Source organism: Centrocercus urophasianus, unplaced genomic scaffold (genome assembly GCF_019232065.1).
Source record: "Centrocercus urophasianus isolate 14NV4802_14NV808 unplaced genomic scaffold, USGS_Curo_1.0 seq_27, whole genome shotgun sequence".
Classification (NCBI taxonomy): domain Eukaryota; kingdom Metazoa; phylum Chordata; class Aves; order Galliformes; family Phasianidae; genus Centrocercus; species Centrocercus urophasianus.
The window spans coordinates 702883-726337 of record NW_024884833.1 but is presented as its reverse complement, the minus strand read 5'-3'; the positions used below and the strand labels follow the sequence as shown (position 1 = coordinate 726337).

The 23455-nt window shown below is 39.5% G+C and overlaps 1 protein-coding gene across 2 annotated transcripts in view; it reads right to left on the bottom strand.

Moving 5' to 3' along the window:
• KDM4C (lysine demethylase 4C) overlaps nucleotides 1-23455 on the bottom strand; it is a 298880-nt gene that overhangs the window by 258696 nt on the left and 16729 nt on the right. For both annotated transcript variants that reach the window (XM_042826899.1, XM_042826898.1), the window contains exons 3-4: nucleotides 4779-4954; nucleotides 2147-2261 (exon numbers count right to left, since the gene is read on the bottom strand). In XM_042826899.1, coding sequence (XP_042682833.1) covers nucleotides 2147-2261; nucleotides 4779-4954 — 291 coding nt within the window. The remainder of the gene's footprint in view (nucleotides 1-2146; nucleotides 2262-4778; nucleotides 4955-23455) is intronic.

Sequence of the window (23455 nt, the reverse complement as noted above, 5' to 3'; positions counted from 1 at the left end):
TTTGTCATAAAAATAATCATCATGCAGACAAGAAAATAGAAGTGGCAAACTTTTAAAATAAAGAGCAATTACTTGCAGTACAGAAATACTTCTCAATAATTTTGACAGCTCAAACATACATAAACATCACATTTTCACCAAATTCCTGTTATTTACTATTAGAAATCCAGCTGGACATGCATCATTCTGTATCAATAACACGCAGTTTAGTATAAAATGCATAATGTAAAAACCAAGCACATGTTTCTGTTTCAGGCTCTCATGTCAAATTAATTCTGCCCTCCTCTTTCTCCTGAATACTGCACCTAACTATATTCATCCCTTTCCCCCAAAAAATGGCAGTAGCAAAACAAACTGCATACATAAGATAACCAATCTCTAATTCGAAACCAAAGGGAAAAAAAAACATTCTTAGCACTAACAATTTTAAGACACGAAAAATATAAGTTGCCCAAGCACACCATCTAGTGGCTGAAAATTAACTTTGACAAAAATATTCTAGAGGTAAAATTTTGATCTGGCATCTGCAATTTTCTCATCAACAGTTTTCATACCAGAGATTACTCCCTGTTTTTGTTGACACTCCACTGAACTGTACACTCTGAAATGGCTGCTGTGTTAATTGTTCAGCCTGTTTATTCCTTCTTCCACAACTTTACCTCTCACTAACATTTCTCTTTATTTTAAAATACTTATTTAATCACAATCATAACATGTATATTTGTAAAACATTGGTATGCTGAGAATGAGAGGTCATCTGTCAACAACAAAAAAGATATGGGAGAGAAGAGGGAGCAAAAGGAGAGTCAAAAGGGGGATAAAAGGGCAGAGAAGAGGGGACACAGGGAAGAAAAGGAGAAAAAAAAATCTTAAAGAGGAGCAAGCTTTTATGTACTGAGACACACACACACACACACAAAAACAAAAAAAAAAAACAAAAAAAAAACACTGTTTTCCTTTTCCTGTGCCCTATTTTTGTCTATACAGAAATAAAACAACTCAAGACCACCTACACTTGAAGTGGCTCTTCACTGAAACAGCCCAGATCAGAATCTTAAATTATTTCTCTAATCGCTTTTATGTAACTGGACACAAAACAGAATTTGGACTTGCTGCTTTTTCTGAACTAAAGACCAGTAGACATTTGTATCTGCCTTTAAAAGTTCATATAAGCTAGTACAAAACTTGAACAGCCTAAAACTATCTTGGCTGACTATATGTATCATGAGACAGTACTCCAGAAATTTGTCTTCTGTGAAGAAGTATGAAATACTAGGAGCATCTCAGACTATCTGCCACAGGGAAATTCTCCTTTTTTTCTTTTTTTTTTTTTTAATTTTTGTAGAAGGGAGTTACATAGAACGTGAAATAACTCAGGAGCCTGTAACTCTGTACAAGACAGGCTCTTTTGGATAAAACTCTGCTTTATGATTTTGAAAATCCTCAAACTTCTTAATGCCAGCACTTCTTCAATCAATCTCATTCCTTCAATAATGCTATCAAAATCTATATTTAGACTTTTTATTTATATAAAATATATTTATATATTTATAAATATATTGATTTTTACATATCCAATGTTTATATAAACAATTCGATATACTGTAATTTTATGGAACACAATATGTGTCCAGTCCTTTTTAATTCATGGAGATCTTCATGAGTAACCATTAAAATGCACTTCCTCTTTATTTTAATTCAGAGGCATAATGCAATCACAAGCATATTTCACAGAAACTGTAGACATTCCCAACACACACAAAGTATTGTGATCCATTATCCTCCATGAAAGTGAGAAATAAATGTACTTCTTATTTTTCTTAAAATATCACTAAATTTCCACATAGGTACACAAATACTGAATATATACTGAAATGTTAAAAATTAAACAGTAAAGCATTTCAAAGCCCTGGAAAGTTCCAGCTGAAGAAAGAAGTCCTATGATAAGAAAAAGTATCAATATCCTACAGAAATGTTCTTGCTGATGTACAATTAATTTCAACCCTGCTTAGAGTCTTTTAAGAGAGTAACACAAAGATTTCAGAAAGACAGATTTTTCAGACACAAAACAAGAATGTATGCTCTAAGTATAATACCCTTTCAGAGGGGGCTGGAAGAGATAAGCTTCATAAAAAGCTACGCATACTTTATCATAAATGCTCCCATTGATATCTGCTCCATAAATTGGTGCCACAAAAGTCAAGTTCTTCCAGTATTTACGCTCCAGATCTTCATAATCTATGTATCTTGGGGTGCAGTATCTGCAGAAGAAGAGGTAAGGCAAATTTCAGCTAGTCTTTCAACAACCACCTTCAAAATGGACTATGCTTCTGATCCTGCAAGAGAATCCTAAAAGATCACTCTATTTCAAATACACTGGAATACACAGGGAAAAATTATTACTTGTCCTGCCTGAATTCCTGATTTCATAGCTCAGAATGTAACCTCATGCATGACAGCAAGACTGGTTGAAGTTACACACCCATACAACATTTTTCTTTAATTTTCAGGAGATAAACAGAACCCGTCCTGACTGCTTTCATACTAATGTCCTTCTTTTTATTTCTGTTCTTTGTAACAAACACACACGGAAGAGCCACTTCTCTGACAACTGACATTTATTATTTCTCTGCTTCAGTACTATCTCTGCAAACACAGAGGCAGAGCCTACACAAGTCTATCTCACAATAATTCAAATGAACTAATTCTGCCAAGCAACAGTACTGCTTGGCAAAAACAGCGCTTTGCTTCCTTGCTCCTCCCCCAGGAAAAGACTTCAAGAGGAGACAGAGCATTTCAAACAGTGATAGCAAAACTTCTCTCAAGCAATGAAAATAAAATACATAAGAGATCTTTCCTTTTTCCCCTGTAGGATACTACACCTTTATATATCCAAGAAGGTTACTCTTTGAAAATCTTCTGAAAATACAGCATTAGCATACTACCATAAAAAACACTCATTAATAGCCTTTCCTGTGGGATCCTTTTGTCAGGACTCTGTTCTCCCACATTTTAGTCTTTAGGAAAGAAAACATGTACTCCTTCTAGTGCAGCTCTGAGAAACAGTTCATCATTAGCACTGCCAGATTACTACAGCTGAACCACTGGAAAGAAACCCTGAATATATATGAACAAAGTACACCACGTGATAAAACAGAACAAAGATAAGCAGTTAACAATATACATCTTAAACAATTAATTTTTAGCAACAGAGTTTTTATTTCCACCATTTTTCACTATGTGGCTCCAGAAAACGACCTGTGTTTCTGATGCTGAGTAATAAGGATACATAAATTCAGTTACTATAACAAGTATCTCCACTATGGAATGCAGGTATGCCCATATTTCCCTATAGACAGGGTGGAGAAGCACGCTGTTTAAATGGTGAATTGAGAACACCTAAACAAATAAAAGATGCAATGCATTAGACAGCATTAAAACAGACCATTGTTTTAAATGGAGCTGTGACTTTCATTCAGATGTTCATGGTCCTTTCCTCTTTTCCAAAGGAAAGGGATATCACCACAGTATTTAAGGACAGGGAAGCTTTCTTCATAAAGGAATAAAAGTCTTTTTTTATAAGATTATGAGAGGTCCCAGTTCTTTAATAGCTTAAGTAAAATAAAGAATATTAGCAGTGTCACAGGAAGTGACATTTTCTCAAGAGCAGTTACAAATACTCAGAGAGAGACTCAATAATTCATTAAAAATTCTCCCAAATGTTCTTGACTTTAACTATGAAGTTGTAAACTGCTTTCAATAAAAAAGGTATAAAAACTGAAATCAGAAATGCTTCCCAAATACATTCCAGGTATTAAGCATTCTTGAATCTATTTTAAAAAATTGTTTCTCATTCTACCATGAATTAATCAAATACACATTTCAACTATACATGAATAGATATCATAGGAATTGACCTAACTTTCTATTTACTCTCTCCTCTAACAGTTCTGAACAAATACATATAAACAACCACAAAAACAGACTTCCTACTTATCAGGAAAAGAAACTTCTGTGTGATAAAACCACTTTTTTCACAAAAAGTACAAAAGTAGATGTACAGATATTTTTAAATTCAAAAAAAAGAGATCAGTTTTCCACTTCTACACATGCATGGATACTACAGAGCATTTTCTAAGAAGCCTCTTCAAGAGCTCTTAATAGTTTTTTTTTATCTTGGTAACAGCTCCCCTCTAAATTTTAACTTCTTAAATTAGTTAACAAGATAAACTTTTCTTCAAACAAAGCCATTATTATTTTGCTTTCTCTAACTCATTATTTTCAAATATCTTCTCTCTCAACGATTCTTTATGTCACAATCCAAAAATCATTTTCCACCAGTTTTTGAGAAGTACTGAAGTAGAATATATTGTTTTACACTGGCAAAAGGAATGGGGAAGTATTCCTTCTACCATTTCCCTCTCTCCTCACTCACCAAGCTGAAGCTTTTATAGTGTAGTGCCCAGCCCTTTTCAGCACCTCTTTTTCCTTCCTTAATAGCTGTTTTGCCATACCCAGAACATGGAGTTTCTCTAAGTACAACTGTGTTCTAGATCCCTTTCTTTACTTCCAACATATGCAACAGCCACTTTCAACAACAGAAGAAAGATTCATATTGTGGTATGCTTCTACAACTAAAGAGATAGAAAAACTTCCGTGAAGTACATTAAAAAAATAGTAATAATAATCACCATCATCCTATTACCACACTTAAAAGAAATCACAATATAATAACAAATAAATACTAGCCATTTTAAGCAAGGACTACATATACATACTTGTCACTGTTGGCCAGCTGCTTGAATTCCTTCACTGTCATTGGCTTTTTCTGAATGTTATATTGTGTGAAGAGCCCTGACTGGCCAGTGACCATCTGCTGAATTGGAGCAGGAATCACCAGATCTTCAATATCATCATAATGTTTTCTTGGCTTCCATTCCTTTGGTGGGATAACCTGAAAATTTGGGTGAAAAATACAGAATATCAACAGCTGCCACACCAATTCCAAATATTATGGAAAATCCAAAGAATCAAATATGCCCACATGGTGAATTTACTGCTTACCAGCTGCTACACTTAACCACATGATCATGTAAGTGCACCTAGATGGTACAGAAACTTAAAATGGCCATAACATCATCTTCTGTTGCTCAGTTCACAAGCACTAACTCACTAACCCACAGCAATTCAGACCATGCAACTGTGCAAACATACACATGTAACACAAATGGACAGAAATCCTTTACAATCAGAAAACAATACAGTGCACAAGCACTGCTCACTACGATACAGAATTGTTATCCTCAATGTAAGTAAAAAGCAAACTTCCAGCTGCTCACGGAATTGCGCGGTGGGATCTCCTGGGAAACCGTCTTTAAGGGCACGGGTACAGAACAGAGTTGGTAGCTCTTTAAGCACACCCTTCTGCAAGGGCAATGGCTCTCCATCCCCCAGCTGAAGTCGAGCAGAGGAGGCAGGCAACCACCATGGCTGAGCAAGGACTTGCAGCTTAAAATGAGGGAAAAGAGGGAAAGTATAGGAAGTGGAAGCAGGGTTGTGTAGCCTGGGAGTAATACAGGGCTGTTGTCTGTGTGTGTAGAGATAGGACCAGGAAAGCCAAGGCACAGATGGAGCTGAATTTGGCAAGAAACATGAAAGATAACAAGAAAGGGGTTCTACATGTACATAGGCAGGAGGAGACAGGCCAAGGAAAGTGATCTCCTTTTGATAAAAGGTAATGAAGAGCTGGCTTCCTCACACATAGAAAAAGTTGAGGTGCTCAATAAGTGCTTTGCCTCAGTCTTCACTGGTGGTCAGTCTTCATGTGTCTGCCAAAACCCTGAACCTCCAGGTGAGGGTGCAGGGAGTGGATTCCATCCCAATGTAACAGAGGAACAAGTCCATAGACCTCCTCATGCAATTGAATGTATTTAAGTCCATCAAGCCAGATGATATCCATCCTGGGGTTCTGAGAGAAATGGCTGATGTGGTTGCCAAGCTGCTTTTCATCATATTTGAAAAATCACAGCTGTCTGGTGAAATCCTGGCTGACTGGAAAAAGGGAAACATTACTCCCATTTTTAAGGGAGAAAGGAAGACACAGAGAGCCTCACCTCTGTGCCTGGAAGATCATGGAGCAGATCCTCCTAAAAGGGCTTTGTTAAATCACATATAAGACAAAAAGGTGATCTGAGACAGCCAGCACGGCTTCACCAAGGGCAGATTTTGTCTAAATAATCTAGTGGCCTTCTACGATGGAGTGATGGCATCAGTGGACCGGGGAAGGGTGATGGGTGTCACCTACCTGGACTTCCGCAAGGCCTTTGACATTGTTCCTCACCACATCCTTCTCTCTAAATTATAGAGGTGTGGATTTGAAGGGTGGACTGTTCAGTGGATTAAGATCTGATTGCTAGCCACAGTCAAAGATTCACTAGTTGTGTGTCAGGGTGGAGGCCAGTCACAAGCAGTGTCCCCCAGGGGTTGGTCTTGGTACCAGTGCTCTTTAACATCTTCATCAATAGATGTTGATGAGACAACAGATGACACAGACAATGGCATCGAGTGCACCCTCAGCAAGTTTGCTGATGACACCAAGCTGAGTGGTGCAGTCGATACACTCAAGGGAAGGGAAGCCATCCATAGGGACCTGGACAGGCTGAAGAAGTGGGCCCACGAAAACCTAATGAGATTCAACAAGGCTAAGTACAAGGTGTAGCACTTGTATAGGGAAAAACCGGGTATTTATACAAACTGGTAGAAAAACTCCTTAAGAGCAGCCTCATGGAAAAGGACTTGGGGATCCTGGTAGATGAGATGTTGGACAGGAGCCACCAGTGTGTGCCTGCATCCCAGAAAGCCAACTGTGCTCTGGGCTGCATTAAAAAAGGGGTGGCCAGCAGGGGGAGGGAGGTGATTGTCCTCCACAAGAGCTACTCAGCTTTTGTGAGGCCACATCTGGAGTACTGCGTCCAGGCCTGGGGCAGCCAGCACAGGAAGGACGTGGAGCTCTTGGAGTAGGAGGAGGGCCAGAGGAGGGCCACTAAGATGATCAGAGGGTTGGAGCACCTCTCCTATGAGGAAAGATTGAGGGAACTGGGCTTGTTTAGCTTGGAAAATAGAAGGCTCCAGGGAGACCTCGTAGTGGCCTTCCAGAACTTGAAGGGAGCTAATAAACAGGAGGGGGAACAGCTATTTATGAGGGTGGACAGTGATAGAACAAGTGGAATGGTTTTAACCTGAGACAGGAGAGGTTTAAGTTAGATATTAGGAAGAATTTTTTCACACAGAGGGTGGTGACGCACTGGAACAGGTTGTCCAAGAAGGTTGTGGATGCTCCATTCCTGGAGGCATTCAAGGCCAGGCTGGATGTGGCTCTGGGCAGCCTGGTCTGCTGGTTGGCGACCCTGCACAGAGCAGGGGGTTGAAACACCACGATCATTGCGGTCCTTTTCAACCCAAGCCATTCTGTATGATTCTATGATTCCTACAATTGACAGTCCTTTTTCCAAATGTTGTTTGCTGAATAGAGTATGAATAAATCTCTTTTTTTCTGATATATTTATGAAATTACAGCTAGTTCAGAGAACTGCTGTCTGCTTAACTTACACAAAACTGCAGTGTACAGTTCCATTAGAATAGCAGTTTGGACTCATTAAGACATACTGATTTTGTATTAACACAATTTAAAGCTCATAATTAAATATTAAAGCTCTGTGTGGATTAGCCAATTGTAAAGCTAACATTTATTTCAGACATCACCATTGTCCAAAATCTATTCCTCCGTAGGTATGAAACTGTTATCACTAAAGCCATTCCAAATTTCCAAGAATCCTGTAGTGACAGAAGTGTTCTTTAATAGAATGCATAATTTTGAATATTCCTTTTACTACTTATCTGAAAACAGAAAATTCTCCAAATTTGAAATTGCTAGTTTTAAAACAAAGTTGGAGACAGGTTTTGGGCAGTCTATTTTATCTTATTGCTTTCCTTCTAGCTTCTCCTTTTTTCTTAATTTTACTTGACAAAATATTTGGATGCTGTATTTGTGGATTTGCTCCCCTCATTATAACTGATTTCTCTGCGGATCTCAGATTTTCATAGGCATTGGCTTGCAAATTTTTAATGAAACACAGAGCAAGCAGGATGGCTTCTGTAGAAGTATCTCTACTATTTATGAATTACGGAACTTGAATAATTAATTCATATCTTAAAGGTAGCTTTTATTCTGTGACAGCTAGATCATTCCTCTAATGAAGCACTACAGGATTTCATACAACACTGCCCATTAGAGACTGTTATAACATCACTCAGTAAAAAATTAAGAGTTTAAAAAAAATAAGAGAAAAATACTACTTAGATCATAAGATCATTTGCTACCTTACTAAAACAACTGTAAGCATGCAAGCTGTAATGCTCAAGTACTCAAAATCCAACCATCTAAGAGATCTGGACAACACCATTCATGGTAGTAAGTACATACTAACCTGAATATACCAAGCTAAAGAAAAAATATCAGATAGTAATATAGTTCTACATCTAGAATTTTGACTTCAAACCAACTTTTCCTTTATTCAGTTCTCACATGGATAGAATCCCCTCTGTCTCTTTTTCCTCTCAACTACCACACGATTCCATTTATATACGGACTCCAGAGCTTGTTTCGGTTTTTTTAGCTTTTAGAGAAAAAATAATTGTATCATCTTGTGATTTCTACACAGTTCTCTCATGCAAATCTTATGTTTTGTTCACATCAGCATTATACCGAATGTTGGTTTGGAGCAGGGAAGTCATGCATTCAGAATATATGCATAAAAATCAAATATGTGCACAGAGGTCTCCATTTTCATGATTATTAAGCATGAACTCGTACATCTGGCTCAATCAGATGAATACTGAAAAGCAAAATTTGCATTATCTTCTTCAATTCAAGGTCAGTGTGTTTTAAGTGATTAAAACACTTTTGTGAACATTGAGTCAAAATATCCACTTTCAACTATCTGAAATTTGTTTATGATTGTCATTACTCATTAGAAAAGTGAATTGTGTGAGCACTGATATTCTACACATCATTTAAATGAAAACAAAGTCTCCACCCCAAATAATTTACTTTTTCTAGCAAAGGTCAGAGCAAGGAGTAACGATATTAAAACACCATATCTAAAATGACATATAGTCAGAGGCCGTATCACAGTTGGAAATAATGACTAGGTCAAGTTTTTTACTACTGACCCTGGGATCTACACTCCCAGTGAGGCCTCTTGACATTCCCTTTAAAAATGAACTACCTTTTTGAAGTCAGGCAAATTATGTTTATGTTATGAAACCAACTTAGATTAAAATCATCAATCGTTTGATGTTCAAATTAAAAAAAAAAAAAAAAAAAAAAAGCAGAGTTTTCTCATTTATCTGTATTTACAGCAAATAGCCGAAGTATATTTACATTGACTGATGTTACTTAGGGGATATGTATTCAGTTTTAGATAACAAATGTCACAGTTATAAACTACCATTCATTTTCCCCTATGAACCTGCATATTATAGAACTGAGGTTATTTCAGAATGCTATCAAAGCATACAGTTTGTATTAAATCCTCCTCTGTGTGCTGGTAATCTCCTGTCCCACATCTGATTCTGAACAGCAGTGGCTACTATTTCTATGTAGCTAGTTTCATTCAAAATCTGAAAAAGTTATTTTCCTTCTGCTTGTCAATGTATACCTTCAGTGCAATGTTCCAAAATTTACTTTCCCACTTGTCAATTTGTTTGCAAATTCATTTAAGTGCTTTGCTCCACATAAGTGCAGTTTGAGGCTCCAGAACAATTCTTAGTCAAGAAAGAGCAATTAATCTATCAGTGTACTTTATTTTTCTCTTATTCTGTGGCTTTCCTTTTTAAGAAAAGGGCTCTCTGTGACAATAGAACTAAAATGCATTATTCCATGCTTTCAACAGCCTGATTGAAATTTTTTAGCCAATTTGCTTCAGGGTGTACAGTATATCATTTGCTTCAGGGTGTACAGTATATCATCTGTCTAGGAATGGCTTTAATACTGTCTTTCTTGTGCCTCTACTGTTTACTTTACGTATAATAGGAAAGTAGGAACTTAATAGGAACTTCACAGAATTATAGAATGGTTTGGATTGGAAGGGACCTTAAAGATTATCCAGCCCCACAGTTCAACCAGAGAACCAACCAGTGCCAGTATCAGTACCTATAACCAAACAAATAAATGTTCACAGAAATCAGTTTAGCAAAGAGAGAAGGTTCTAAGTTTGAAGAAGAAGTAGGGCCTTCACAAAGGCAAAAGGAGGAAGAGACAGAAACTACCCAACTCCTAATTTTGATTGAGCTTCAAGGTATGCAAGAAGACTACAGCCATCAGCGAGGGAGCACACTGTCACCTGGCTGCTCCAGTGGTGGGATGGTGCTTTCAGCAGTCCGGATTCAGTGGGCAGTAAAGCTGAGCAGCTGGGATCTCTTTCTCGGAAAAGTGGCAATGACAAACAGTTGGAAAGAGGACACACGCTTTCACCCTATGGTGGCAACTCTTGTCAGCCATGAGGTAAAGATAACCCAAGGAAGACCTGGTATTTAACCCACGCAAATGGAACACCATGGAGAAAAGTATCCAGTACTTAAGGGAATTAGCTATGGTAGAAATTGTAGGTGCAATTAACCTGGATGATAATACCCACTTCCAAGATCCAGATGACATCAAGTATACATGACTTATGTGGCAGAGCACTGCATGGAATGAATCATTATCGTATGCCAGCACCCTGGCAAGAGTGAGGTGGGAAGATGGCAAAAAACCAACTGTGGATGACAATATGAAGATAGTCTCTCTTCTTCCCTACAGGCCTGTGTCTAAGCTCTGTGTCTCAGCCATTGTTCCTCCACCTGTACAAACCAGTACTTCTTTCATTAGAAGTAAGCAATACTTTGCCTGAGAGAGAGAATATAGTGGGTACACACCACATACCATCCTGTGGTTTCACCTACACGATCACTGAGAGGATATGAGTAAATGGGATGAAAAGCTTACCTCAGTTCTACAGGCATGTGTATGTGAGACATATGAGAAAACAACTGCAAAAGGGTCCTTCTGTCCCAGTTTCCAGCAGGCAGTTCTCCAAACAGAGAAGATGTTCTGACCTTACCTCTGAGGTTGACAAAGTGCCTTCAGGTTCTCACACATGAGAACTGAGTAAGGAATACAATAATCAGAACTAGAAAGACCGTGCCTCCAGCCAGGTAGAGGAAAGGGACAATTGGGTTTACTGGGCTATGTGGATTTGGTGAACTGGCATGTCAGAACCACAGAAAAATCAGGCATTAGTGGTCTCTAGTGTGCAACGCACTTCAATGCTATCCAGTTATTAAAGGGTAAAATGCATCTGAATTTCTGGATTGACAGGTAGATCCTAAGAGTTACCTGTATTGGATGCCAAAGAGGGCCTAACAAGAAATAAGTGGCAAAAGCACCCCACTGTGACTGATCAAGAGGCTCTGTGCATCCTTGGTATGGATGAGGAGGGATGTCAAGGACCCAAAGGGGTATATAAGTGGGCTTTCAGTATAGCTGCCTTGGAGATGGAGAACATTAAGCAGTTGTCTATCTTGCCTAGTCTCACAGATGACCCTTCTGTTGCGGGGTTATTAAGAGTAGAACAGCTGGTGCCAACCACTACTACAGTGGTGCACTGGCAGCAATTCAGCACCAACCAGGACTCTCTAATTCCCATTCCCTGACTGATTCATGAACTGGAGAACCACACAGTAACCAGCAAGACTCGTTCACTCTTCAGCAGTCTCATATGGCCAGTGCAAGAGCCCAATGGAGAGTGGAGGTGAGACTACCGTGGCTGAATGAAGTCACACTACCGCTAAGTGCTGCAATGTCAGCCATTCTAGAACTCCAATGAGAAGTGCAGCTAAGGGTGGCAAAGTGGTATTCCACAACTGACATAGCTAAATCATTTCTTCAGTCCCTTTGGCAGCAGAGTGCAGGCCACTCCAGGAGTGGAATCACAGTCTTACTATTTGTCACGGGCTGATCCAGACTGCACTGAAACAGTGGGAATCTCCTGAACACCCACAATATACTGAAGACTTCATCATGTGAAGCAACACAACACAGTAAGTTTTTTGAGAAAGGGAAGACAATAACTCATTCTTCTAAAACACGGTTTTGCCATAATGCAAAGTAAACCTGGAAAAGGCTCCTCAGGGAAATGGTCACTGCATTGAGTTGCCTACATTCAGTAAGTATATAGACAATGCTCACAAACACATTGTCTCATTTTTGAGTGGTTACTGTGGTTTAACTTGACAGATAGCTAAGCACCACACATGAATGTAAAAAGCAGGTGCTCTACACAGCAGCCAGGGAAAATGACCCTACTCTGAGCCTTTGTCAGAAAGCACAGGGGAGACTCAAGTTTGCCCTCTAGGGTTTCGGCGCTGGGGACACAGAGAATCCACAGCCCACTACACTCCAACTGAAAAAGAGATATTGGCAGCATATGAAGGGGTCCGAGCAGCTTTGGTAGTAGTCTATGTTGAAGAACAGCTCCCCCTTGCAATCCAACTGCCTTTGCTGGGCTGGGCATTCAAAGGGAGGGAATAAGAGACTATTTCTGACAGATGTACAAGTCCAGGCAAGTCTTGGACAAGCCCACGACAGTCTGTACCTTTGACTCAAAGCCTGCTGTTGGACAACTTCAACAGATGGACAAATCCAAGAACTCTTTTGTCTGAAGACTTGCAGGCCAGGTGCAGTGAGAGATAAACAGCTGCCAGAGATAATCACCCGCTAAACGGTCTATGAGCAGCCTTTTGTGGACACATACCAAGGGAGAGAACTACCCAGAGAACCTGCATGCCCACAGGTGCTCAATGTGACTCTTACCTAAGTGCCAGGAATGCAGTGGTGGCAGAACAAAAAAAAGGCACCAACAGTCAAGGAGGGGTGTGCTCGATATAGGATGCCCCATGGCATGATACTTTCCTGGTGCCTGATCCTCCTGGACCTGCTACCTGACACCTGCCTGTTTCTGCTGGACCAGCTGTCAGTTGGCTACCGCTTACCTCCTTGCTGCCTTAGGCCGGCCATTTTGCCATCACCTCCCCCGCCCCTACTACTGCATCAGCCTTGGACCATCAGAATCACGCTCAACAGATTCCACTGGGTCCTTAGTGGTGACTATCCCTACATTATATAATTCTTGCTTTTTTCCTACTTTCCCTATTGCCTGCTTTCCCTTCCCCATCACCCTAATTTGTATTAATCGCCAGCCTTTCCCTTCCCTATCACTTTAATTGATAAAACTGGTTGGACGACATTTGACTTCCCCTGTGTCTCAATCTCATGCTGAATGTACCAAAGAATTTCCCCTCTCACTCTGATGACAGAGGGTCCTATCCACACATCATGCAACTGACACTATGTGGAGCAAAGGGGATGCATAGATCACACAGTGGGCTCGAATAGAAAATCCCAGTCATACAGAAATATTAAAGTGATTATGGACTGGCCCAAAGACCAACATGTTAGAATATCAACAGAAGAGCAGCTGACGTGCTGAAGAAGCTCTCCTACGTAAGAAACCAACCAAAAATGAGAAGAAACACACTGATCACTGATCCTGTTGCATTGTGGCAAAGCATAGGAGGTACAGTCCTACACAATGAGCTGCAGAAGCTACTGAAGGGAAGGGTGTGTCAAGCTCATTTGTGGAGATGAAGGCCACAGCAATAGAAGACAAACTGGCAGTGCAGAGGCAAACCCATCTGTGCTGCTGCACTGTGGACACTGCAATCCAGGCAGAGAACATGGTCGTAAAGATACTGTATACACATGTTCACATACCCAAGAGCTGTGCCACTGAAGAACATCAAAACAACCAGCAGGTGGATTGGCCCACTAGGACTGAAGTAGCTTAGGTAGATTTGGACTGGTAATATAGGGGTGAACTATTTTCAGCTCAATGAACCCAAGACACTGCAGGCCATAATGGAAAAGATGTAACCTCGATGGGCTTGGGATCAAGGGGTGGACTTGACTATATATGCTATTGCACAGATTATGCATGATAGCCAGACATCATTCGGAGGGGGTGGGTAATTCCTGGTGCATCACTTGTTATATACATATATTTGTCACAATTAATATACTAATTAATATACTTTTTAAATATACATTTTCTCTTAGTAAATAATTTTATCTCAACTTATGAGTTCTACTTTCTTTTATTATTGTCTTCCTCCATCCCACAACTGCATGGTGCTGAGCCACCTGCTGGTTTAAAGCACAATATATGCTCTAACACATCCACGATCTTCTTAAATAAAGGGCTGTGACTGTGTGCTTACCCCAACCTCCTCTTTCAGCCTGGCTGTTAAACACGTGGCCTTGCTCAGTGAAACTTGAGTGACTACAGTTTTGGGGTGGATTATGCAGAATAATTACTGGAGATGACTTATTGACATGCCCTCCCTCATCAGTGTACAGTGTTGAGGAAGCCACCAGGGTGGAATATGCTGCGATGCTGCTGTGAATATGCAAGCAGTCTATTTCATGATAGCTCTCTAAGCAACCCAACATGTACTCATAAATGTCAGTAACAGGAGAGCTCAGTATGTTGACTCTAAGAGATATACCACAGAAACCAGAATGCAGTGCAAACAAAGCAGCCAGGCTCTGTCATAACATTGCAAGAATGGGAACATGGTGGTACCACGGAACAGATAAACTTCATAGTTGTCACTGTGAGCCAGAAGCTTTTCATTTTTCCATTGTAACAATCACACAAAGATATGTATGATGAAAGCACTCAGGAAAGTAGTATAAAAATGGCTTAAGAGAGGAGAAACTTGGGGGAAGATATCATCCATTGTGGACTAGTCAGGAGGACATGGCTGACTTCTCGGACTTCTTATCTACTAGGTAAGATTCACACAATCAGTTTTACCAAGTGCTTTTCCAGGAAACTTAGAAATCTCTACAGAATTGTTTGATAATTTAACTTGCTTGCAGTAAGGCGTTTTATTTCCATTCTTGGTATTCCTGCGTGCTCTGTAAAGCATGTTTATCACTATCAGCACAAAAGAATCTGTAATCTGTTGCTTCAATAAAGCACTATACATTAAGCTATACGTGAGAGTTCTCACTAAGCATGATCAAATGCCTTCAGGGTGGCTTATTTTTTGCTCATTTGAACATGACTAAATAAAGGTGCTTCACACTACAGGCGAATCCAAGAGCATAGGATCATAGAATTGCAAGGCCTAGAAGGGACCTCTGGACATAGCACTCAAAGTGAGGTCTCACCAGGGCCTAGCAGAGGGGGAGAATCACCTTTGACCTGCTGGCCACACTGCTTTTAATGGACACCAGAATATCATTGGCCTTCTTGGCCACCATGGCACACTGCTGGGTTATGGTCAACCTGCTGTCCACCAGGACAACCCGGTCCCTCTCTACAGAGCTCCTCTCCAGCAGGTCATCTCCCAGCCTGTACTGGTGCATGCAGTTGTTTCTCCCTAGGTGCAAGTCCTCATCCGGTTCCACTCTGCCCAGCTCTCCAGCCTGTCCAGGTCTCACTGAATGGCAGCACAGCCTTCCGGTGCATCAGCCATTCCTCCCAGCTTTGTTGTCATCATATGATCATGAGAGTTCTCACTGCATATGACCAAACTCCCTAGGGGTGGCTGCATGAGCCCATTCAGATGTAACTGGACTTATCTCAAACTGTGTAACTACCCTTTAAGACCCCTTTAAGGGGTTCCAGAGCTGAATGCAGCTCTGCAGGTGGGTCTCAGAGCACAGTGGACAATTGTTTCCCTCACCCAGCTGGTCACGGTTCTTTTGATGCAGCCCAAGCTACACTGCACTTTTTGGGCTGCAGACACATACTGCCTATTTACGTTGAGACCTTTCTCCACATGTACCCCAAGTAATTCCCCACAGGGCTGTTTTTCATCCACTTGGCACCCAGCCTCTATTTGTGCTTTGGATTGCCTCGACTTCACAGAGATCACAGAATCGTAGGGGCTGGAAAGGACATCTAGAGATCATCTAGTCCAAGTCCCCTGCCAAAGCAGGCTCCCTAGACCAAGTTGCACTTGACCTTTTTGTATTTCTGGAGATCTGCGTGGGCCCTCCTCTCAAGACCAGAGGACAGTCCTTTCCTCCATCTTTACTGTACCACATAGCTTAGTGCCATTCATAAATGTTTCCTGAAAGCTAAATGTTTAACTGAAAGCTTTTATATTTTTCCTGTTAATCTTATGGCTTCTGCTGTCCTCGTGGTATTAAAATATTTCCAACAAATAAATATAATCTTACTTCCGTCAGCTGTATTTTGTCTTCAAACAGCAAAAAAACAGCAAAAAAGCTTTACAGCCCAGCTACCCTATCCATAGGGACTCCACAGAATGACATTCTACTTTGTTTGAATACCTGGCTTAACTTTATTAAACAAATAACTGTGCTTTATCCTGTATTAGTGTGGACACACAATCTCATCATTTCATTGTCTGCTTATTTCCTCAGCCTTATACACTACTTTTCTTTTTTCCTCTTTCAATCTTCAAGTCTGTAAGCTTTGGCATAGTTCCTCTGAGTACACTTATGTCAGACCCTGAAAAGCACATACATTTTATTTTTCCCCTCACAGTATGTACAAGCCTCTCAGTCATCATATTCCTATTTATATATTCACACTCCTGAACAGACAAGACATCTTTTACCCCCCATCTCCACATATAAATCTGAAGTGTTAGTTAAGAAGTACTACTCTGCTTTATGTTCTCTGTTTAGAGGTTAAATGGCAGTTCCTGCATGTATGTGCATAGAGAGCTCTTCTTGAAGTCTTTCTTTCTCTTCATCATTGAGTATATACATCCCCTGGTTCTGGACTTGATACAGTTCCTCTGAGTTTATTTTAAAGTATCATCAAAAGGAGAAAAAAAAAATTATTCCTATTACTTAAAATTCAATTTCCACAACTCAGAAAACGTGCCTTTACTATAGTGCAAATTACCGACTTCAAAAGATTTATTTTGAAAATACTTAGGTCCTTAGTTTGCTGAAATTTATATATGTATACATATGCATAATATTATGCAGTTTTTAAAGAATAAACATTGGAATGTAATAATTTTTAAGATAGCTAAATAACACCCGAGTAGAAACAGCTAAAATTGCTTTGACTATTATTCTAACAGCAATCAGATGAAAGGGAAGACAGACCTGCATATAGTGGTTACAAAGGCCCTTCCTAAGTCACAGTATGACAAGAGGTGATGGCTTCAAGTTGCACCAGGGGAGTTTTCAGCTTTAGTGTTTGGAAAAAATCATTCTCACAATGAGTGGTGAAGCATTACAACAGGCTACTCAGGGAGGTGGTAGCATCACCATCCCTAAAGATGCACAAGGAAACAGCAGATGTCACACTGAGCAACTAGGGTCTATAGCAGTTACACACATAGGCTGATGGTTGGACTAGATGATCTTAGTGATCCCTACCAATCTCAATGAATCTAATATAATTCAATCAATATTCAAATCAATATAATTAATCGTTCTGTAAAAGTTTCCTTATTGTCTCTTTTATCAAATGCATTAGTCTAGATGTTCTGTACATCCAGATCAGCATATATCCAGTACATAAATACATACATATAGAGAAAAATATTTCTAGTGCTCCTGAGTATCATAGATGTACATGGAGAAAGTTTCTGCAAACAGTTTGGAATTCTGATGATAAAACAATCCTAGGAACCTGGATCCATTCATTTCTTTCCAAGAGTATTTTCTCCTCATAGGACAACACTGTATTGGCCAAAAACAGAGATGCGCACTTTTTCAGTCACATAAACACAAGGGTATTAACTTTAAACTGAACCCAATTACACTGTATAAAGTATCACAAATCTATGACTACATAATCAAATTCTACTCTTGCATGCTTCACTTTACCGATTTCAATAGAAAAAGCATGAAATTCCAAGAGCTATGAAAGCAGTATCAACCTCTTAAAACCAAATGTTGGAACTGCAATTGAAACTAACTTAATTTCCAGCTTCTTTTAATTGCACATTAGTACAATTTGAGAGAATGGTAATCTGTAGCCAAATATTTCCATGCCTACTATCTGAGATGTAATAACCATCTCATTCAAAGGTGACATTGAAACAGCATAGTTTAGATAAAGCAACAAAATAACTAGCTATACTTTGACAATGGCAACGACACAAAGATCCACCCTCAAGGAAATCCTGTCAGAGAAGAAAAAGTTTCCATTTGAATTCAGTTAAAGAAAGTGTTCCTTGAAAATTTAAGAATACAGGTTAAACAATATTTGCTAGATGTGTACGCTAGAACTAACCATCTCCTTTTCCTCCTAACCCTGAAAAATGTAACATCTCTGAAGAAACTCATTTGAATTCCTAAAATGTACTCTCCAGTCATTTTAACTCAGGTACAGGATTCTAATCTACAGTCTTTGCAGCACAATACCAGAGTAGATATGAAAAGAATAAGTAAGACAACAACCTCCTGTGTTAAAGTAAGTCAGATACATTAGAAGCCTGCAACCACACTACAACCAACATCTGTATTACAACTTTTTAGAATACTGAGACATTTACTATATAAAAAGTCATTTCCTACATGTCTAATCAAAACAGATTAGTATAGCTTTGGTCCATTACAGCATTCAGCTGGGATGTTTCAGCTTTAGAAAGTTCACAAGAAAGTTACAAATCTACAAAACCACACATTAAACACTGTCTCTCTTTTTAAATTCTACTGATATTTATGTTACCTGGTTGCAAACAGAGGTTAACTGCGGATAGTAGGAAAGGAACCAGAACTGAGCTAAGGAGGTAAATCAGAGCAATTATTCATGCAGTAATCTGAGGAATACAATCTTGCCATTATTTCATTGAGAGAAATTCAATACTTCACTTTCTAGTGGCTGAAATTTTGCAACCAAGAGTGCCACAACATAGAAGCTTCCTCCTCTAGACATCCTGACGTTCATATACAAAAATTATTAGTCCACTAGAATTAAATTTTAGTCCCCTGGTTAACGTTAAGTATAACAGCAGCCAAAGAGGAGCATTTATCATCTGCATCAAGCTGATGACCAGGACACTCAGCTGTTCCAATCTTCCACAGGTGCGAAAAGAACAAGTACACAGGAAAAAAAGATACAGGAAATAAATTGTCCTAATTAAGATCTCAAAAATATGCTTGGATGCTTGTATATCCATTTGAAGCTCTGCAGTATCATATCTGATGATATAGCTTATAAGAAGTGCCAAAGAGGACCATTTAACTCCATTTTCCTTTAAAATGAAATGAATGGGGTGCATTTTCTTTTTCAAGTGAAGCTGATTTTTAAATACTCCAGCACAAAAAGATTAGCTACATTCTAGAAAAAACAACACATGATAAAATGTCAGTCAGAACTATGCCTGCTTTTAAGCAAAACTAGTTATTTGTTAATTTTTTTTTTTTCAAACATAAAATACAGTAATATTGGCATCTGCTATAATTTCCTTATATACCCAGAGATAGCAAGGAACACAGTCTGTGCATACTTCTTGATTATACAACATACCAAAGGACCCTAGCCACATTCAACAACTACATATGAATAAAGAAAGCATAGTAGCTGGTCAGACAGTTTATTTTTCTTTGGGTATGAGAACCCACTAACAAGAGAAATAAAAATAGTTACATAAATAGTATAGAAAAAAAGTATTTTTAATGTCAAAGATAGTAAAAGAGATATACTGTCTTGTCCACATATACATTAATATATAAGTAGATCTGTTGAGACAGATCTTGCTGGTAAGTTCACTGTTAACGATGAGGTCTGTAATAGTTCGTTCCCACACAAACATTTCATAATATGGCTGACTATAAGAAACAGGAAAAAAAAAAGCCTGACTTTAGTTTATCTTATTTCTACTTCTGTTTGGAGAGAAGAGTTTGAAAATGTTCTGTCTATACCCTGACCTGGGAAGTCATGAAGGAAAAAGTTTTCAAAAGTTTGAGATGTTCAGCAAAGTTTGTTTCTCTTCTCTCAATTTTAAGTATCTCAATTTCACTCTAATAGCTTAAAATCCCAGTGATGAGGAGAGCCGCTCCCAATAGCAACTTAAAATAACTAAGGTAGGATTTCTAGACTCACATGGTGTGCTGTTCATTTCAAAAATGACAAAACAGACAAGGCACAAATGTGACGCAACACTAAATTACATCAGATCTAATCTCTGACAATAACTCTCCATTAGGGGAGGAATAACTACTGTAAGATTCTGGATATACCACTGCATGAAGATATACTTATTGCTTTCTTTGTCTCAGACTTTACTACTAGGACTAATTATTCACCAGCTACCCAGACCACTGAGCTGGAAGACAGATGGAAACAGAATGAAACCCTTAAAATCCAGGGAGAAACAGTTAGTTACCTACTACTCCACTTGAATACACACAGACCCATGCATGACTGGGATCCACCCAAGGGTACTAATGGAGCTGGCAGAAGTGCTCACCAGACTACTTTCCTTATTTAGTGCTGGCCAAACAGGGAAGTCCCAGTTGACTTGGGCTTAGTGAACATGATGACTTTTTACCATGAAGGAAGATCCAGGGATTATTGGCCTGTCAGACTTATTTCTGTACCAGTGAAAGTCATGGAATGTCATCACACGGCACATACTGGACAACTGGCTGATCAAACTCAGTCAGCACAGATTAATGGAAGACAAGTCCTGCTTGACTAACCTGGTCTACCTCTGCGGTAAGATCACCTGCTTACATAGACAAAGAAAGAAGGCTGTGCACATTGTCTACTTGGGCTTTCGCATATCATTTGCTAGAGTCTCCCACAGCATCCTCCTGGAGAAACCAGCAACTCACTGCTTGGACAGATCTGCTATGTGCTGGGCAAAAGACTTTCTGGATGGCCAGGCCCCAAAGGTTCTTGTGAATGAAGTTAAAAGTGGTTTGCAGATGGTTACAATCAGTGTTCCCTATGGCTCAGTAAGGCAGCCAGTCTCATTTAACATTTTTATCAACTACCTGGATGAGGAGATTGGGTGCAACCACAGTAAGTTCCCAGATGACATTATGTTGAGTGGGAGTGTTGATGTGCTTGAGGGTAGGAAGGCTGTGCAGAAGGATCTGGATAGGCTGGATCAATGGGCAACAGCCAGTTATACGGCATTCAACAAGACTAAGTGCTGGGCTCAGTGCTTGGGTCATAACAACCCCATGCACCTGTATGGACTTGGGGAAAAGTAGTTGGCAGGAAAGGACCTAGGGGTGCAGGTCAACAGCCAGCTATACATGAGCCCATAAAGCCAAGAAGGTGAACAGCATCCTGGCCTGCATGAGAAATAGCATAGGCAGCAGCATTTGGAAAGAGACTGTCCCTCTATACTCAAGCACTGGTGATGCTGCACATGAAGTACCATCTTCAATTTTGGGTCCCTTACTGCAAGAAGGATGCTGAGTTGCTCCAGGACATGCAGAAGGGAAAAAAAAAAAAAAAAAAAAAAAAAAATCCATTAAAGGACTGGAAATTTATGTGGAGTGACTGAGAGAACTGACGTTGCCTGGCCTGGAAAAAAGGAGAGACATCATCATTCTCTACAGCTACCTGAAAGGAGGTAGCAGCAAAAAAGCCAGCCTCTATATTCAGCTGGCAAAACATAAGGAAATGGCTTCAAGTTACAGAAGGGAAGGTTTAGACTGGATATCAGGAAGAATTTGTTCTCAGGAGTGGTTAGGCATTGGAACAAACTGCTCAGGGAAGTGGAGTCACCATCTCCAAAGGTATTCAATAAACATGCAGGTGTTTCATCTATCGACACAGTTCAGTGATAGGCAGGTAGAGAGGTGAATGGTTGAACTCTGTGATCTCTAAGAGACTGTTCTACAGTTTTATTCCACACCTAAGTCTCATTATAAAAAAAAAAAGAATCAACACTAGAAAATAAGCAAATATGGATTTAATCTCAGTAATGCCTCACTAACCTTAAAGCATATAGCTACTGGCTGAAGTGGGATTATCTGCTTCAGTATGGTTATCTGCAAGCCTAAGGGACTGCATTTGCCATTTGACAGATGAGGATTTTCTAGTTTACTGTAACACCTCTCCTTTTATATACTCCAAACACAAAGGATGCTCCAAGAGTAATGCCTCCTATTTTATGATATTGGCTTATGATATTAGAAACAAATACTGGTGGTAAGGCAGTTTTCTACTACATACTATTGCTGTGCGACAGACAGCAGCAGAAGGGCAGTCTGATAAAATGGTGCCTGTCACTGAAGTGCATATAAAGCAAAGGTGGGTTACTGAATTTCTCCTTCTGGAAAAAAAAAAAAAAAACACTTGGTAACATTCATCAATGCTTGCTGAATGCTTCTGGAGACCAAAGAGTGGATATCAGTATAGCCATATGCTAGACTGCATAGCTGTCACACCATGAAGTGCACCTCAAATTGGTGGATTACAACCAGGAAACTACATATGGAGATGAATACTGACATCAACATGTTGGAAACAGTTGTGGCAATACTGGAATATCACAAAGTTTGCATTAGGTGAGCACCATGAGTGCTCACACGGGACCACAAAGAACATCATGTGCAAGTTTATCAGGACAGTGGTGACAGTTTCCTGGATCACATCACTAATGGTGATGAGACATCGTATCACCACAACAAGGTGCAGTCAAAATGGCAGTCCACAGAGTGGCAGTGCGTGAATTTCTCATCAAAGATTAAGACCTAGAAGGTAAAGTGATGTTTATTGTCTTTTGGGATAGGAAAGGGACAATCCTTCTCAATTTTATGCGACCCAGATAAACAATGAACTCTGCTACAACATGACACTGACTAAGCTGAACTTCCAAAGGCAGGACAAAGATGACGACAATCTTTTTCTTGTCACACTGTAAAACCAGGCCCCATTCCAGACTAAAGACCATGAAGCATGCTGCCAACCTTGGCTGGACTGTCCTACCACAGTCCAGATTTCACACATTCTGACTTCCAACAATTGAGTCAATAAAAAATGGCAGTGCGTGGGCAACATTTTCCTAACAACAATGCCATCACAGTAGCTAAGTGGGTTAACTCCACTGGGGAATTTTTTTTTTTTTTAAAAAAAAAAAAAAAAAAAAAAAAACAAGCACAGCATGCAGCTCTTGTTCATGACTGGCAAAATGAATAGCTAATAATGGCAACTATGCTGAAAAATACTGTTTTGTAGCTGAGAATGTACTGTATCAAATAATGCCATTGTGTTCTTCTGTACTGTTATAGTTTCCATGAAAATAATCTGGAGGCATCATTTTTCAAGCAAAATATGTATATTATGCTCTTCCCTATATATACATCCTGTGTTACCAAAACTAGTTT